This window comes from Rousettus aegyptiacus, unplaced genomic scaffold (assembly GCF_014176215.1).
Source record: "Rousettus aegyptiacus isolate mRouAeg1 unplaced genomic scaffold, mRouAeg1.p scaffold_m13_p_15, whole genome shotgun sequence".
Classification (NCBI taxonomy): Eukaryota; Metazoa; Chordata; class Mammalia; order Chiroptera; family Pteropodidae; genus Rousettus; species Rousettus aegyptiacus.
The window spans coordinates 13,973,597-13,993,230 of NW_023416290.1; the positions used below are offsets into that span (position 1 = coordinate 13,973,597).

Consider the following 19,634-nt stretch of genomic DNA (forward strand, 5'->3'; position numbering starts at 1 on the left):
TAATTGAGAGAGTGATAATGGCAGTCAAAAATGTCACATATGTGTAAAGCCACAGGAACGCTTAGTTGTATAAAGGAAACTGCTACAGCATGAAAACAAGATGTGAAATGCAGAGGCTATAAAAATGTTATGAGGTAATAAACTCTAGTCTTAAGAATATGTTATAGTTGAAAAATTTCATAACCAGCCTAATCGTGAAAAACTTATCTATAAGTTTGCTTATTACTTGGAACATGTTTTTCCATAGAAACAATTTTATGGTCTTTGGAGGTTTTCTGCTCCAGTTCACACAAACCTATTTAATCCCTAATATCCGGTTCAGTAAGTTTCAGCATAACCGCATTTCTATAGAAAAAGGCATTTATCATTCTTCCTCAAGATTTTAGGAACATATTTAGTTTTACTTCTAAGTAACATATTTAGTTTTACTTCATATTATTCATATTTATTTTAGTTACATGTGTGAATCTGTTCAAATTAGCTTACATAGACAAAAAGAACAAACAAACATTGATTGGCTCCCGTGACCGCAGAGCCCAGGAGTCACTCTGGGGTTGTCGTTTTCCCCTGGTACTGGGCCCAGCGCTCCGGCAGTGGTCCGATGGCCTGCCGGCCTCGCTCCGTCTCCGGACTCTCAGAATGTGGCTGCTTTCGCAGGCAGCCTGCCCGGGGCTCAGGCACACGTGCTCATCATTTCAACCCTAATCTTTACGGGGGGGTGGGTGGAGGGAACAGAGCTGTGATTGGCAAGACCATGGTCACGTGAGTGCCCTCCCCTACAACGATGGGGTGAAGAAAAACCAGTTTTCTAACAGAAGATTGGGGTGCCCTTCCCAGCAGGGGGAGTAGGTGCGGCACAGCGAATCTTTCTAAGTGCAGGTGGTTTGTGGAGTTCTCGTCTCTTCTCACCCGTCGCCCGCCGCGGGCCGCGTGGGCTGCGTCCACGTGGGCGTGTCGCAGTTAGACCAGGGGGAAGGGAGAAGCCGCCCCAGCCCTTGGGCAGGGCTAATTTTGGACAATTGACTATTAGAGAACATTGCCACGGGAGAAGTATTACCATTTAATTATCACATAAATTGGGTTTATTTTGTTGTTAAGCTCCTTCCATTCTCCTTCGTTTTTTATCTAAAGAAAGTTTTTGTTCTTAAGAAACTGAATGAAGGGAGACCTGTCTTATTTGAGGTGATCTGAAAAAATCCTCAGTAAAAACCTTGAGTCTCACGTCCTGCCTCCTCCATTTGCCTAAGGATAACGTTTGCCACATAAGCTAGACGATTAGTACCAATTCGGGTGTCATTTTTACATATAAATCATTTTCCACAAAAGCTCCAATTTTGTAAGTCCTGCAGAGCAGAACGTCATCTATTTTCCTTTGTTCTCATTTCATACCTCGTTTACTTCACTCTGTGCTTGTATTTATCACTTTTTATTGGCTTTACACATCATAAAGATCTGTCCGTCGTGTATTTCTTCCTTTCCTCAAACATTACTTATCTTGCATTTTAAGAGATTAGAGGAAGTCATGTACTTGAAGTTTCTCTGTGTGTTTTCATAATTAAATAAGCACCCACATGCTGTCATCTCTAGTTCCCATTTATTGATTTGTTCAACAAATGTTCTTAGTGTCTGCAGCTGACCAGGGGCTGCGCCAGGCACTGGGGTCCAAGTGATCAAGGTGGCCGCAACCCCTACAGTGAAATTCAATGATGTAAACAAAGGGCTGAGGAAGAAAATGACTAAACAGGCTGTTGCCGGTGCTGCCCACACCTCCCCTGCGCCTACAGTGTGCTCCCGCGCCGTGCGGCGGGCCACCTGCCACCTCTCCTGCGGGATCCGGCTGAGGCATCACATCCATCACATCCGCACGCAGGCCCTGTCTGATCCGCCCCTCCCAGGTGGCTGGACCGCGTGCCTTCCACTTACCGCGCTCACCGCTGCACTTCCTTCCTGGACTTTGCTTTGCTACCAGACTCTGGGTTATGTTCAGTCTCTATCATAGTAACTGACGAGATAATAGGCGTTCAGTGTATGTTTACCGAATAGCGAATATATAAAATAGATAATTTAAAAACTATTTTAGATCTGTATATGCTGTTAATAATATTAGAAATATGAAAATTGTGTTTTGTTTTTTAAAAAAGAAAAACCCAGAGGTTTCTTCAGTAATTGTTTTAACCGCTTTGGAAGTTTCCTGTAGTTGTTCTCATGTTGGGGTGTGTGTGTGTGTGTGCGCGCGCGCGCGCACACACACACACACACACAGGAAGGGTGTTAAATTTTTTAATTTTTTAAAATTAAAAAAATTTTTTTTTAGACGAGGCCACCCTTGATTGACCTCACAGATTGCAAGGACCTTGTCAGTTTACAACCCTTATTTTTTATGCCTACAGCACCTGGCCTTCCTAGGTGGTCTCCCATCCAAGTACTAACTAGGCCAACCCTGCTTAGCTTCCAAGATCAGACTAGATTGGGCTTGTTCAGGGTGGTGCTTCTGAGATCAGATGGGATCGGGCTTGTTCAGGGTGGCGTGGCCGTAGACTAAATTCGTTTCTTTAGAAGAAGTAAAGGGAAACAAACTGGTGGGGAAAATGATACATTTGCCAGATTCAAATGAATCATCTCACTTAATTCTTAAAACCCCTTTGAGAAGGTGCCGTTTTGCCTGCTCTCCATACTTGTGGAAACCAAAGCCGCAGCAGTGGTAACGTGCTCAACACAGGGCCACGTGGAACTCACAGGTAGCCCTCGAGGTTCACGCCCAGCCTCTACACCCCCTCTTGTGATGTGGGCTGCTAAGCTGAGTCCACTCCGTTCTGGTCTTTGTGGAGTCCTTTTATTGGTCCTGAACCAAGCTCCTAAAAGCCTTTTTGGACTGTTTAATTCTTTGGGGATTTATATCATCCTCTTCCAGAAATCTGTCATGTCCATCTTGAGTCATGTGGAGATGCTCTGAATCTGGGATGGCTCTTACCGTGTATCACAGGGCAGCTCTTTGAGTTTCTTTCAGAATTTTAATATTTTCTAGGCTCCCGTTGGGATACCTGCTAACTCTGTGTTCCCCGAGTATGCAAGCTAGGAACTACGATAAGCGTTAGCATGGGCAGTGAGTAGGTATGCCTCTCTGGGTCATTGATTTCTCAGAATATTTCTCAAGATTCACATGCCTTTCAGGGTTATTCTTGGGACGTATGGATTTGCACTGCCCAGTGCTGGCATTTGAAGCAGCAGCCCCGGTAACAGCCGCTGGAGCAGCCTCGACAGGTCACATCCACGCACCAAAGCTTTCACCAGTCTGTTCGCCACTACGTTAGTAACCCAAGGATTGATAAACTAAATTTGAAAAATGCCCTAGCTTCTTAGGGTCTAAGTATATGAAATCCTATGCAGCAGAATAGTATTTATTATAAATCTTCCCCAGATTTTGTTGAGGAAGCGGTTCATGTATTTTTTTATGAAAGTGAATGCTTCCTTTTCCAATCAGAGTAAAGGCCTCCGCGGTCCCTTTGTCCAGGGCCTCTCTGATACTCACGCCCTTGCTCACTCCAGCTGCGTTGGCCACCTGGGTCCTCCTGGCTCCTGGCACGCTCCCTGCTGAGGAATTTTGTCCTTGCTGTTCCGCAGCCTGACCCCGAGCAGCCCTCCTCCCCAGTGTGATTTAGGCAGCCACGCGCCTGTCCGCATCTTACCAGGAATCTGTTAGAATCTCATCAGTGCATCCTTTCCTCATCAATTTATTGCAAGGAGCCCTGTCCCCTTTCCCTAAGGGCTTGGCACGCTCTCTCCCACCTCTTCCCCATGCCACCTTGCCCTGTCACATATACTCTAAATGTTTCATGCTTCTTATTTTAATTGTTTCCTCTCTGTGCCAGGTAGGGGTTGTGTGTGTGTGTTTGTATGTGCGTGTGTGTGTGTGTTTTGTAGAACAGTTCCTTACATTAGCATATGTTAAATAATTGTCAAATAAATTAACGCACTATGCAATTTAATAAGATTTAAACTATGACATTTATGGGAAGAAAATAATGTTTATCCTTTCCCATTTGGTCAGACGTAGCTGGGTAGCGGTGAATGAGCTAATAACCGGGCTAGGGTTATTGTGTCAGGTAATCATATTTGCCCTGAATGATTGATTTAAAGTGCTCATTTCATTAACTTTTTATAACTCCTTCCCTTATTAATTAAAATTGGAGGAAATTATATATTTGTCCAATGCAAACAGGTTTTTTAAAAAGTTTTTTAATTTATCTTATACACCCAAGGAACTGAAAACAAGGTATGTTTTAAGCGAATTCATTTATTTTCTAAATCATGCAGAGGTTGTGTGGTTGACCAGCAGCATTCATTCAGCTATCGATAATCACTGTCAGGCCACGGTCATCCTGTTCCTCTTACCAGTTTAGGAGTGGAAGGGGGTTCTGGTTTTGACTATGAAAACCTTAAGGGGAGACTGCTGGGAGCCTTTGGGAAAGATGCCTCCAGCCTCAGAAAGGAGAGCGAGAGGTGGTCCTGGCCACCTGTCTCGTCCGATTGAGGAGCTTGTAGCTGGGGAGCTCTGGTTGCCGGCCTGGGGAGGAAGCCAGTGCCGAGAACAAGCCTGCCTGCCGCCGCCCTCTTAACTTGGAAAATAAACTTCCTTTTTTCTCAAGCCTGTGTGAGTTGGTGTCTTGCTATATGCAGCCCCCGGAACATCAAAACTGACACATTCATTTCATGATGTGATTTTGAATATTTATTTCAATGCTACATGCACCCTTGCCTTGTGTACCTCATAATAAATCTAATTTGAAAACCTTTCCTTTGGTTGTGAATTGACCTTATATGTATTTATTTTTCTTGTTTAATTTTTGTTTACATTTTGCTTTTATCTTGTATGAGACATGAATTTACCACTATTCTCCGAAGAACACTCACTCGTAAATTAAGTGGGTTTGGTTGACAAATGGATTTGGAAACACCAGGGCTAATTCTTCCATATAGGTTGGCAAAGCAATAAGAATTAATCTGGAATGCGTTTTTGTTAGGTTAGAATGTGTCTAAGGGTTTAGGGAAGGAAACGTGCTAATATGATTCTCAGCTTCCTTGACGTTTACAGTGCTGTTTATTTTTGTGCCGATTTTGCCTCTGGAAAATGGCCGTAACCAGGTATCAACAAATTTACAATTCAACTGCCACTTTGGACAAAAAAAGAAAACTACTCAGTATTTTCTCTTATTTATATGGTTTTGTTTTCTTCTGTTCTTTTTCACGGTTCACAATTTCAATTTTAGAAACAAATAACTCCCGGTCGATTTACAGAAAGCTATGAATCACACTTTATGTTTGAATTTCGATATACTAGTAGTTTTCAAACACTTTCACCAAAGTGTGTGTGTATGTGTGTGTGTGTGTGTGTGTGTGTGTGTGTGTGTGTATATGTCAAATGAAACTTTTCTCAAAATCCAGTAAGAATGGAATTTTCAGACAGTTTAACTTTTCATCATTTGGTGGGAAGGTATTTTATTGCTTATTGAATTGATGGAGCACAGTTTGAAAACCTACTTCATATGACCCTGTAATTTTTTGTTTAAACTGAGATATTTTTGAGAGCAAAATACTGACGCCAGGGTAACACACACACCCTGGGACCGCCCGGCAAACCAGGCTGTGCCGCCGCCTTGGCGGGCGCCGAGGCGCAGGTGTGCGCCTCTCGTAAACGCTCGTGGGAAATGGATGCACATCCTGTTGCCACCTGTACAGCCCTGAGCCGCCCCAGGGCAGCTTAGGGGCCTGGTCCTGCGGGGACTGGGCAGCCATTTGAATTTGCACAGTGGTGACACCGTTGGGTGTGCTCAGCCCTTCCTAGTGTTTATTGGCATCTGCTCTCTACGTGCCAGGTGTTCGCTGAGGTGCTGAGCGCAATAGTAAGTCACATGATTCTGAAGATGCTTAAGGTTTACCCTGTGCATTCAGCAGAGCTTGGCAATGCCAAGTTCCATACCTCTACCATCAACAGTTGAGAGATGTAAGAATGTCTTGTTTGAGTGGGATAAGGCACGAACGAGAGCTTCCAGCCCTGACTTCGGAATTCGAAGTGTGTCTTCATCTCTACCCCCTCCCCCCACCCTCCGAAACGGAACTGTAATTCGGATCCGTGGGTATTTGCATTTCATCCTTTAGTTAGAAGTCACTCTATTGCTAGGAGTTGAACATAGCTGTATGTGTTGGTGTTTGTTTTACTAGTATTCATCTTTGTGTGTGTGTAAGTCGTGTGGGAAATAACTAGAGGGAGACAAATGACGGGACAGGCTTCTGTGGGTATCTGTGTCTCTAGGGTCTGGGAGAGGAAGGTAAGAGTATGTTCTTGTTAATGAGAGAAAAGAGATACAGAAAAGGGACTAATAAGGAAAAATATAAAGAATCAAGAAGAGTAAAAGACACTGAAATGAGATTTTCTAGACTACAATAGTATGTATACATTAAGAGTTGTATAAAGGTGTTTAAGATTAGAAGAACGCCCCCCATTCTGTCTCGGCTTTTCACTCTTGGCTATCGATGTGATGGCCTTTGGTGCAAATGGGGTCGCGGGAGCCCAGGTCTGGTGCGTGGACGCCACAGACTGGAACTTAGCCAGTTTAGCTTTCTAGATAGTTGCACTTGATTGAAGATATATTTTAATGTTCTACGTATAAAGCATCAAGGAACTGATTTAGTATAACAGATTTTAGACTGGTGTTGACTTTAAAATCAGCTTTCACGTTAATTTACCCCGATGTTTTATTTTCCTTAAGACACAAAAAGGAACTTTGTTTTTCCTGTATCTTTTAGCTCTATGGAGTAACATGATTTCCTGTGTTACCTTTAGAAGATTGTAAATACTCTTATTTTCAACTATAATTTTCAAGAATAATTATATATAAATCAGATCTGGAGTGCTCACCAACAACAGTAGAAAGTTTAAGGTATCAGAGTTGTCCTTTTGCTGAGTTCAGAGTTCAAGGAGGGAATTCATTAGTCACTTATGAATGAATGCAAGAGGAACTTGAGCTCACACTGAATTACTTTTGGCAATTTCAGACATGGCTTTATATTTTGGAGATTAGTGAACATTTAAACAGTGATTTTTGTTTTATTATTTTGTTAATGAAAGATTAACTTAGGTAAAGAGGCGACAAAGGCCCATGTGAAGTTAAAGAGCAAACTATTTTCATACTTCAGATTTTAAGTATATCAGTATTTTCATATAGTTTATAAAGTCTTGGGAACTTTTGATTACTTGCTCTATTGAAGTGTTTTGGGAATATTTTTCCTGGTTTAACATGTTAAAAAAAAAAAAAAAAGTAAGTTAACTTTGTGAATAAAAATGCAGGCCTTAAAGAAAGAACTGCTTCAAAGCCAACAGTCCCACCAGAAGAGGCCGAGCCTTTCCCTTGGCTGGAGGAACCGGTTCCCGAGGACACAGGTAAGCGGTCCTGTAATTCTGGCCGGATGCGCCTCAGCCTGCTACGTGTCCGGTTTGCAGTTTCCAGAATCACGTTTTACCAATAGTTGTGCAATGTTTACAGAATTGTGGAATGCTTTTTAAAATCTTCTCTTCTGAGATCTCATAGTAACTTTTTGAACTTTTTTCTAGTAAAAATTTATACAGGATGATTTTAATTTTTGAGCTCTAGAGTAGAAGGCACAGATAGATGGTTACTCATTGCCTGAGAGCCTACATTTGGGAACATCGTGAACTATAAATACTTTGTCTCTCAATTCCAATTCCAGGACTATCGTGACGTATCACCTCAGAAGTAAAATTAGACGCAAATTGTACACGAGTTTGTCATCGTTTTCCACATTATTTAATAGGTTAGGTCTACCGAGTTCCCAGTCTTTTTAATATGGGAGTCTCCTTTTGACATTAAAAGGCTTCCCAGACCTCCACGTATCATCCATGAAGTTGTTTTACATGTCCCTGAATTCCTAGGTCAGTTCGAGCATCTTAGTCACCCAAGGGCCTGTGACTCATTGATGATGACTCCTGAAATCTCCTAATACATTGGCAAATGAAATTCTAATCCATTACTATCATTTCCTATTTATGATGAGATAGTTATTACAAAGTACTGTTTGATTTCTGTACACTTTTCATTTGCTGTTGTTCTCAAAAGTTTGGTTTCGCTCCGCCACCCAGTGGAGGTGTTAGGAACGACACCATGTATTTACTGGCAACTTAAGTCCTGAGTCCAAGTGGTACTTGGGCTGATTTTGTCACTGTGCTAATAAATAATATATGGTTTTCCTTCCTTCCTTCTAAGATTAGTATGGTGATATGGTTTTTAAAATTCGTTTAAATCATGATCCCAAGAGAATTCGCTGTCTCCCTCCCATTCCTACGGAATTGCTATGAATATACCATCGTTCCAGAGCAAGAGTGATTGTTTTAAGTTCTGAAATTTAAATATGTATTTGGATTTAGCACCTCATATTTTACTTTGCGCCAAATAATTTTCTAATTTAAAGATCTTGTTTTTCAAAGCTAATACTCTGAGATATTGTGCTGTTTGCTTCCACTCTTTTTAATTTTTTGTTAGTGTCACTCTTTGCATATTATGGATAGCTTGTCCTCCTAAGTCTATCAGTTTATTATCACCTCATATTCTTTTCAACTTCTTGGCAATATTTGGTTTTGTTAAATGTTGCCTTTTCAACCCTGCTCTTAGCTAGGCCTTCAGCTTCTCTCTTCTCTGACCACCATCTACCTATTCCACAAACATAAGTACATGCCTCTCATTACAACACCATCACATACCCGCCTGTTGATCCCTCTGGTGGTTTCTCTCTGTCCCCCAGTCCCTCCCCTTGCTGAAGGAGCCAGGTTTTTGGAAGAAGGAGCTACGCTTGTTCGTTGGCCTTATTTTCCACTCAGTCTTTAATTCATCACAGTCTGGCTACTGCTCCCTGGGAATGGGAGGGGCTTCAGAGTCAAGGAGACGGGATGATGACTCACCTAGTTCCAAACAGAGCTGTCACGGATGGTAGGTTCTGAGGCATGCAAGGGCTGGGTTGTGGAGATCTTAATATTCTGTTCCGGGGAGCTTAGATTTTTGTCTCTTCAGGCAAAGGAAACTGTTAAAGGGTTAAGCAAAGGAGCAGAGTGCCTACCTCCACTTCTCCTCACTCACAGTGGATGGTTGTAAAACTGGGACTCCTGGTAGGAACCTGTCATTGTGAGAGATGGCGAGGGAAAAATAGAGATGGGCAGGCTCTTCTGTAATTATATGACAATATATATAGGAATGGTTTGTGAAATACAAACATCTCTAAAAATAGAAGGCACTTTTTTGCTTTAGAAATGGTTTCATAGTGTGATTAGTGTGATAAATTCTTAAACATTTTCCTCTCTGAAGTTCCAATTAGCTTACTCTGCTTTTGTCATCGAATATTAGCTCGGGAATACAACTGATGTCCTTGGCATTTCATGTGACAGTGTGCATGACTGATTCTAAGTCTAATGCCACTTCTACTTACTGAATGTAGAGGATGTTTGTTAGAAAATTTATAACGGTGTCCGTGTAATTATAGCTTCTTGTTTGTCGTGTGATGTTGCAGTAAACCTGATCATCCGATAAGCACCACAGTGGTGTTGGAATGTCGGTACTGACCGTTCACTTTTGTAACTTCCATGTACTCGAACCTGTGGATCCGACCGTCAGATCAGGTTCTCCAAAGCTAGAAGAATTGTCAGCTGTGTAGCGTCTTCTGCTCACAGTTCTTAACAGCTTCTGGGAGTTGACCACCCGGTCCTCAGAGCAGCCAGGGGTCCTTCCTCCTATCGGTCAGCGAGGATGCTGGTCGGCCACATAGTTTAATGCCATCGACCTCGTCTTCCACGTCTTTATCTTTATTTCCCAGTAGTTCCTTTGCTCGTCCCGTTTTTAGTCTATCACTAGTGCGAATTTTGTTAACAAGAAACAATTTTGTTCTAAGTGAGGTTTTCTTTTTACAGAAATATCCGAACCAAAATTAGTTTAGTTTTTTAAAAATCTCATGAAGTCTTTGAATATATCTGCTGTCAAAATAAAACTAATTTCTAAATATCTACCATATTTCCCAACATAGAAGAAAAAGTGGTCAACTGATATGAAAAGTATGCATGGTAGATTTGCCAAATATATTCATTGGAATGTATATATCTATAGATGCCATATTTCAGTTCTACATTAATGTCTAGAGTTTTTCTACTTAGCTGTGTTTTGTAATTATTTCAGGACATCAGCATATTGAAGATGAAGTACAAGAAATTCATTCCTCTCTACATGAAGCAGTATACACGGATTATGGTATGAATGAAAATCTATATATATATAAAACTGAAATAATGGTTAATTATATGAAATGGCTTGGACATTATTTGAAAATTTAAATCATAATTCAGTGGTTTTTTATTAAAGGACAAAGATTTCTGAATAACACTAAACTAATTTTATTCTACCCTGTCTTACTATTAAGGAACTTGTCATATCCATCTAATAGAAAAATGGTAGGAATGCATGAGAATAAGCAAATCCAGACCAATAATACATCAGGAACAGGTGGCCAGAACAGGGATGAAGGAAACAGGCCACAGCCAGCAGCTGGAATGGGCTGTGCAGGTGCCATCGCTGACTCTCACATGTTACTCCACGCTCGGTGGTCGCCAAAGCACAGAGGAGAAAACTTTAATTATGTAGGTCGTGTTACCAGAGAGGAAATAACGTGTGATCTACTGAGAAAACACTAAGCATTTTTCCCAGCGCTTACATCTAAACAAATTTTTATGCGAAGTTCTCTGAAATGATACTCTGGAAACCAGTATCTTAAGATTTTATAAGATTGTTTCTTGACGCATCCCTCGATAAGAGCCGAGAGTATAACCCCAGCATGTGACTCACGAAGGGATTTCGGAGAGGGCAGGACACGTGGTATCCTGATGCTGCCGGTGGCTCGGTGTGAGCCGACGGTCGTCCTGAGGGGAAAAGATTACGTTTCTTAAAAACAAGCAGAACTCCCTGCCGTTTAAATCGGGCTTGAGCAGGCTACTCAACTGTCTTTTTAGTCTTAGGTGTTTTGGTGTTAAGGGTGAAGCCTCCCGTCTAGCTCCACTGCTGCTTGGCTGGGGCGACCAGCTTCGGCTGAGTTGTGGGTTTTTGCCACTGGCTGCTAGGGGGTCTCGGAGCCCGTGTCCTTTCATTGTTAGCAACTCAGGAAAGACACTTCCCCCGCGCGTACAGCGTGCCTGTGTGAACAAACACAGCCTTTCCCTTCCTGTCCTTTTTTAATGTAACGCAAGGATAATGCGGTCTAAATAATTGATTTCCATATAATGAGACGGGTGCCGTAATGGTGAAACAGGACGCCACGTGCAGCTTCCTCAGATTTTGGAGTTAGCAGAGGCTTCCTGGAGAAAATGACATTTTGATTTAGGAGCGGCAGGATGGAGTAGCGCTTTGCCAGGCACACGTCAGCAGAATGTTCTAAGCAAAAGGCATGTGTGAAGAAAGTCCAGAGGCAAGAGAGGGCCGGGAAGTAGCTCAGGGCGGGTGGCACGTGGGATGTGTAGGAGGTGAGTGATAAGGCGGAGGATGTCTTTACTTGATCCTGAGAGTGAGTGGAACCGTCAGAGGGTGTCGTGCGTCATCTCCAGCGTGGGGAGCGAGTCGGGGGTCTAGGAAGTAAGGCTCCAGATTTAGAGTCTTCCACACCAGCTGTGTGACCCTGGGCGAGTTACTTAACTACTCCGTGCCTAAAACTTCTCTTCCAAAAACGGAAATGATAAGTGCGCAGCAAGGGCGTCAGGTGGGAGGTTCCACGGTCGGTCAGACGAACTCCAGTCAAAGGCAGGGAGGAGCAAAGTGGGAAGACGTCGTAGGCACTCAGGTGGGTGGGTGCGGGGCGCCAGAGAGAGGAGGGAGAACTCGAGTCTAGCCCCTGCGTTCCTGCCACGAGCCTTGGTCTGGGACCTGCTCTCTTGCAGAGACTTTCTCCGGGGAAAATCACATAGGCCGTGGCTGCGCGTGACATCTGTATCGCTTCCGAACAGAGATGTGCAGTCCTTGTCTCTCGTCCAAGCTCCTGGCTTGTCTGCTGCCTATATACTCCATTTGCCTTTTTTATAGGTACCTCAGACTTAAAATGGACCTAAATCCGAATTCTTGATTCTTCTCCATCTCTCTGCTCTCCCATCTCCCCCTGCAAAAAATAATCTTTGCTCTTATTCCAGTCTGTCATATTGTAGTTCATGGTCTCGCCGTCCACTTAGTCACTTAAGCGAAACACCTGGGCATTTTGCTGGACCCCCCCCCCCCTTCTCCCCTCACATGCCATCCATCAGCAGGTCCCGTGCGCGGTGCCTCCGGCGCATGTCTGGACTCCACGGTGTGTCAGCTGTCACCGTCCCCTCTTGCCCTGCCTGACCAGAGTGGCGGCATCTGGTTGGGTCTTGTTTCCATTTCTTCCCCTGCACCCCGTGTTTGATGTGGCCTCGCCCACTGTTCCTTATCTGGGCCTGGTCTCTTTCGCCCATTAGTCACTTTTCTCTAGCGCAGCTGGCCTTCTCTCTTTTCCTTGTAAATCGCCAAGCCTGTTCCTGCCCTGACGCCTTTGCACCTGTCATATCTTCTGCTCTGTGTGTGTGTGTGTGTGTTCAGTCTTCACATCTTATCAGACCAAACGTGGCCTCCCTGACTGCCATCTGTAAAGCAGACTCTGTCCCCATTATTCTGTATTTTATTACTGGGTTCAGGTCCTGCAGCTGCCATTTAGTAGCCGTGTGGTCTTAGCAGAGTTTCTCAAGTTCCTGTTCCTTCAGGGTGGGATCATAGTGCCTACCTCGCAGGCCCGTGCGGTGTTACTGTTCTTGTTGTGTGGCTGTTGCTGTCATTTCTAACTTCATCCTCACCACGGCGATAACAGTGTTACCATTTCTGCTGGTACCGAGCTCCGCCTCAGACTGCAGGGCGTCTCCGTAGTTACTTTCCTTTCGGTGTGGCATGTGATGCTCTCAGACGTGACTAAATTTCATCAGTGCTGCCGGGCAGTTTTTGAAGTGTTTTAATCGACACAACAAAGCTATGAGTCAGTATTCTTATCATTTCCGTTTTTGGAAGAGAAGTTTTAGGCATGGAGTAGTTAAGTAACTCGCCCAGGGTCACACAGCTGGTGTGGAAGACTCTAAATCTGGAGCCTTACTTCCTAGACCCCAGACCCCTAACCACTGTGCTTCACTGCTCAGCAAAGTCCAGGTCACTTGAGTTGTGTGGTTAGAGCGTTGTACACAGGACATACTCTATGTGAAACCATACCCAGTTACTACTGGGAGAAGTTTTTCCACCATAAGCCATACCTTAGTGCAGTGGAATATACATAAAAGGGTAGTTCAGTATATCATAAAAATCTCAGGAGAAAATGGGCATCTTTGTAAAACTTAAAGGCTAAACTTTGAGATTCAAAGTATAATACAAGTGACCTGATGGAAGTGACCTAGCAGACGGTTTAAATATGCAGTTGGCTGCTCTTTACAGTAAATGCTAATATAGAGTTATTTAAGATTATTACGTGGAATTTTATGTCAATTCTCAACTACAGGTTACAGGGTGACCATTTCTCTGACCTAGTGGCAATTGAACAGGCAAATATATTAATAATTATGAATTCATTTATTCATTCATTAAATGTTTATTGAGCATTTCCAATGGCCCTAGGTGCTAGGCATACACAGTGAAGAAAGTATGCGAGGTTCCTAACGGTGGTGAGTTCGTGTCCTGGTGAGCGAGGGCCTGTGGCTGCTCCCGGCAGGTGGACTAGCCCTTGGTGGGAGTGGGCCCAGCTCGTGCAGCGGCCCAGAGGATGAGCGGGGGTGCCCCACAGCGGGGGCCAGTGTGTGGCAGCCCTTCAGACGGGGCCTACGTGCCTGAGTCACCCGCTGCCGTGAGCTCCTGCCGTACACCCGTGTCACTTTGTTCGGTGTTATTTTTCAAGCAGAAGACCTTCAACAGGAAGAAGACGGACCAGCAAGAGAACAGCAGCCAGAAGGCGATTTCCTTGTAGAAAGTGATGCGGATGACAGATTCGAGCCCCTGGAAACTGAGACATTCCAGGAAGGTAGTGCATTTCTTGGTTTTGTTGCAAGAAGCGACACCAGCCCGGCTGATACCTACATGGGGATTTATGGTGGTGGTTCAGTAAAAGTTTACTTAAAAACTGGACAGCAGGATTGGTCTAGGCTATAGACAGTACTTTACTGTCACAATATCTTAAATATGAGTTGAGTAGTATACCTTGGATCTTTGGCACTAGGCAAGTTAGAGTTACAGTATCGACTGTTGACATACAGAGTAGCGATTTCTGTGACGATGAAAACTATTCATATACTTTGTGTTCTGCTCTTTGTGCTCTGTAAGGTGAGGCTACCATGGTTATTTGAAGCCCTGTTAAATACGTGTACATACCTTTCCTCTTATGAGATTCTCTGTCCTCTGTTCTTAAAGTAGTCCTTTAATATCTTAATAAGTTCTTAAAAGATTTTAAGCCACAAGTTTTGTACTCTGATGTCATTTCATTTAAAATATATAAATGATTTAATTTTACATTTAGAATGAATACTAATAAAACCCTGTTTATTTAAGATCAACATTTCATTTCTCAAGAGTCATGAAAGAAAACGTATTAGTCTGTCTGACTCGTTCTCTCTCTCTAGCCCAGGTTATGGTATTTGTTGGCCTTGTGGGGTAGTTGAGTGGATCAAATGAGAGAATGCGTGAGGCATTTCTAAGTGTAGTTCCAGTGAGAGGTAGTGTTCAGCAGGCAGATAATTGATAAAGTTATGTTTTATTTTAGTAGTTATTTGCTTTTAAAATAAAATCAATGATGAGCATAGATTCAGAATATACATATGCAGTATATATATATATATATATATATATATATATATATATACTATTTTCTAAAAGTGGTAATATTGATTTCATGTTCTTTTTTTCCAGAAACTAAAGATACTTACCATGTAGAAGAGCCAGGTGAGGTTTTAATTTAATATACTTCTTTTTAAAATTAGAATTGGTCTTTTCCTATAAAAGAACATTGAGAGTGAGAGAGAAACCACTATATCAAATATCTATAACATATAGTTTTTAATCCTTTTATATATTATATATATTGCATTATATTTTGTGTTTTTGAAATCTACTTCCTGAGGATAAATTCCCAGTAGTAGGATTACTAGGCCAAACGGTACTGTGGAATTGCATGTTTTGTAGTCTTAAATTACAGAGTCAGTACAAGGTCAGAATCGTGTGTTGTTCAATGTCACACATCCTCAGATGTTATTGCCACGCTGGAAACAGACACATCATCTTGCAGAAAGCCCGTGTTGTTGGCCAGCTTTTCTTCCGGTGCTGGAGTAGATCCTTCTTTCTATGCTTGAGGACCATGTGGTATTGTTGGCTGGTGTCAGGGCATATAGAGTCGCCTCAACAATATGCGTCCGTAAACACTAGAATTATATTGCAGTCTGGTAGTGCTCAGGTATTGAGACCAAGTGAGGGGCTGGGAAACGTGTGCCCTCACTCAGGCTTCAGGCAGGGGCTTGCCGCGTGGAGGAAAGAGGGCTGCCTCCCAGCCCTGCTGTCTCCGTCCGTCTCTGTCTCTCTGTCTCGTTTCTGTTTTGCTGAACATAGTTGCATTTGCCTAACTAAATAAGACTACTGCTCCACTATTTTGTGCTTTGGTTATAAATCCATTGCAATGGGGACTGTCTTATTCGTCTTTGTATTAGGCATTTTGCATAGATAGTACCTGTCTGTTCATGAATGAATGTGCGTTTGGGCGTCATTAGGATTTGATTTCATACATTGCTATTAATACTCGAAATTGGGTTTTTCCTATGTTGAATATCAAATGTGATCCTTATTTGAGTTATATTTGTAATTTCCTAATTGTTTCCTAATTTATAGCTTCACAGGCCGATGATCAGGATATGGAAGAGATGATGTATGAACAGGAAAATCCAGGTTTGTGATACATGTTTCCGTTTGAAGCATTGGCCAAGGCTGTTTTAAACCAGGGTAATGCTTCATTCTGATTCAACAGAGTATTCTTTATAATACTTATAATCATTTTTAGTTGCCCAGATAATTGCAGAAATTTCTGATTCTACTTTAGTATTACATGGAGAAATGAAGAAAAAAGGAGATATGTTTCTCAAATTGCCATGGAGCGAGCTGTTGGTCTTTGTAAGTCAGATACTCGAAAGAGTATTCGGAAGTAAATGAGACAGAATGACAGATTATAGTCAAACTAGGTTTAAATCCTAGGACCATTCCTTCCTATCTTTTGAATTAGAAAATTATGGAACTTTATTTAAATTTTATTAAGTGATAAAGATGATATCTATCTTTCATGATTTTGAAGATTAGAATTAATTTGTAAATAGTTGAGAATGATATCTAGTGTTATGTTTGTGTGTTTTTTATGTTTGACAAAGGTGTATATTTTTTCCTTTTAGATTCCATTGAACCAGTAATAGATGATGATGAAAGAATTTACCATGATGCAGGTATTAGATGAACATTTTTATTAGATTTTAAACATTACTTAGGGGCTTTATAGTTGCAATGGTGATTTTTCTTTCAAAGGAGACAAGTAATTTTAACACCTAATACAAGATGTTTTGCTTTGTAATAAAATTAGATCATCAAGAGAATATTAGGCTTTCATATTTCACCTCATCTACCACTGGCTCCACAACAAAATAGGATAGTACTTCCTAACTCTGCTTCTGCATATCTAGCTGTGTTCCAGTTGCAGAAATTTATATGAAAATAAGTTACCTGTCCTTTCCTTTAGTTGTTTTTGGGCAGAGGCATTTTTCACTGACTCTGTAGATAATATTTAAAGAAATAGAATTCTGTTTTTGAGGTTAAGTTGTGTTTTTAGCCAAGCAGTTACACAGAGTGACTCATTTAATACTTTGGTTTTATTCTCTTTTTTGCAGATGACGTAACATATCAAGACTATGATCAAAAAGGTTTGAAAATGCTTCTTAACATTAAGCCACCTGCTTGTTTTAAAATCTACTCATAGTTTGAGTGTATAGTATAGGGAATATTGTTTTAAGCCATAAAACAATAACTCAAAACATTCAAATGAATGATATTTTTCAAATAATTATCTTTTTCAGTGGTTCTGCCATTGCCTTAAGAAGTTCTTAAATTCTTTTAAGTTGGCTTAGGAAGCAGTTACAATTATTCAAGAAAATGTATCTCATTACGTTATAGTCATAGCTCTATCTTGACTAAAACAAGTGTTGTACTTGTTAAACTCCCTTAGTCGGAATTTAGCTAGTCTAGCTGCTTTGACAACTCAGTCTCACTCTTAAGTACTGGGGACTGACCCACCAGCATGGACAAAGGTGCCGAAGGGTTTCGTTCCAGGCTTAAAGGCAGCATGGAGAAAGTAGTTCCGGCAGCTTGGTGGCACGCGCAGCCTTAGGTGCAGGTTTGGGCAACTGTTTTATTTGTATGCTGTTTTATTAAACTCCACGAAGTAGATTATATTTTCACTACTTCCAAGATGAGAGAAATAAGGTTCAGAAAATGTAACCAATTCGCGTGCATTCACATGACTAACAAATGATAGAGCTAGTGGTGTATCCTTTTTATTCCAATATCTTCAAAGATGACTGTAGAAGGGAAAAACAAGTCAGTCAAGTATAACTTTGTGTGTGAAGCAAGAAAGGTCAATAAATGTTTAATGCTTGAGTCAAATATGGAGGACTTTCTATGTGGTTTTAGGTTTTAGGGCTTGACATTCAAAGATGAACATGTTATAGAGTCTGCTTTCAACAAATTTGTATTCTTGTGATAGCTGGTGAATGTCAATTGAAGAAAATTAGAAATGGCTGCGTATACGTCTGATTAGCTGATTTATTAAGTGTGTATATTTAAGATTTGAAAAATCTACCAAGATCACCATCCACAGAGGTTCTTTCTACTGGGATGTGAATGACACCATTGGATGAATTCTAAATTCTATCTTTAGGGGCTCATATTTTTACAAGAAATTAAATAACCTGGCCACTATGATTACATTTAGATTTTCTTTTCAGTTTTGAATTTGAAAGCGAAAATAGGAATTGAGAAACTAAAAGGTTTAGTTTTAGTTTCTGTAGAGGTAGGATTTTACATACGTTACTAATTTCTAACGATCATTTAAGTGTTTTCTTCAAAACTGGAAAAAACATGTTTGGAATGCAGTTTACAGACTAGGTCTAGAAAACTTCAAAATTAAACTTGAAAGAAGTGTAAAGTAAGATACCATGCTAAAAAGGTATTATAAAAATGAATTTTCATAGGCAGAATGTTGAAAAAATATAATTTAAAATGTTAACAAAGAATAATAAATATGACCTAAAGGGTCATTAAACTTTAGTGAGATACTTTGGATTACCTTACTGTAGAACATAAACTTTTTCAAACAAAACAGATCTGACAGAGCACAGGATTATTCACTGTGTGCTAAGAAGATACTTTTGTGGAATTCACTAGGGAATTCCAAAACTAGGGAAACCAAGCGACTATATACAAGTGAAACTGTAAGTAGGGTAAAAAAAAAAAAAAAAATCGTTCTTAGTGGGAAAACAGAATATATTCTGTAATTAAATCCCCAAACTCTAGGACCTAGAAAACATATGGCTTACTAAACCTATGGGTGGAACCAGCTTTCTACATTAAAAAAATATATCTGAAAAAGCATCAAGCCTACACTGGATACACCTGGGGAATAATAGTACAGTCTTACCATCTGATTGATTTATTTATTTATAAACTATATATGCACTAAGTATCTGTAATAATTCTAGTGGTGAGCACACAGATGGTCTCCATTCCCTTGGACCTTATATTTTAACAAGAGGATTGAAATGACACACATAGTTTGAATTTAGTGTTCGCTTACAGTCGTGCTAAGTGCAGGTGAGAACGAGTGCTGAGTGTGACAGGCGAGTATGGGAAAGTGATCCCACCTAGCTCCTGCTCCAGGCAAGCCTTCCCCAAAACTGAGCCGCTGCGGGCACTTGACGAGGCCGGGGGGCGGGTGGCCGAAACGCAGTCGGAAGCCGGTAAGGTGGCAGGTGTGTCTGGAGTGCCGAGAGTAGGAGTCACGGGCTGAGCTTGTGAGATGGTCCCAGTCCAGAGCGTGCCTGTAGGTAGGTCGAGGGTGTTCACCTTCACCCACGGGCACCGTTCCAGGCACTGGAAAACCAGGTCTGCATTTCGTAAAGATTGGTCTAACCTGGAGCAAATACGTGGAGAGAGACAAGAGTAGGTAGGGGGAGACCAGTGGGGGTGCTGCGGTTATCCAGTCTGATCTTGCCTGAGCCACATCTCTGCCAAACGAGGAGTCAAAGGAGATGACTTTCAAGAAAGGGATGTTCGGCAGAGTCCCATGCCTCTGAGACCCCCACGCTGGGCAAGTGCTGAAAATATGCATCTGATCTCGTACTGCAGGGGCCTCTCGGTGACCTTGGCGAGAACTGTTTTCTATGGACAGAGTTGGACAGAAATGAAAATAGTGTAAACCAAGGTGGTGGCACTGAAGGTGAAGGGAAGTAGACAACGTTGAGAAACATTGAAAGA

At 41.6% G+C, this 19,634-nt stretch overlaps 1 protein-coding gene and 1 pseudogene across 4 annotated transcripts in view; one reads left to right on the forward strand and one right to left on the reverse strand.

Annotated features, from left to right (window-relative positions):
• The window catches only part of ASPH (aspartate beta-hydroxylase), a 176,807-nt gene that overhangs the window by 46,803 nt on the left and 110,370 nt on the right, over positions 1-19,634 (forward strand). For 3 of the 4 annotated variants that reach the window (XM_036232831.1, XM_036232829.1, XM_036232832.1), the window contains 7 exons: positions 7,346-7,438; positions 10,233-10,304; positions 13,981-14,103; positions 14,985-15,017; positions 15,954-16,010; positions 16,505-16,555; positions 16,994-17,026. In XM_036232831.1, the coding sequence (XP_036088724.1) occupies positions 7,346-7,438; positions 10,233-10,304; positions 13,981-14,103; positions 14,985-15,017; positions 15,954-16,010; positions 16,505-16,555; positions 16,994-17,026 (462 nt within the window). The remainder of the gene's footprint in view (positions 1-7,345; positions 7,439-10,232; positions 10,305-13,980; positions 14,104-14,984; positions 15,018-15,953; positions 16,011-16,504; positions 16,556-16,993; positions 17,027-19,634) is intronic. The other variant, XM_036232830.1, reaches the window with a different exon arrangement.
• LOC118612242 lies at positions 2,382-2,539 on the reverse strand (annotated as a pseudogene).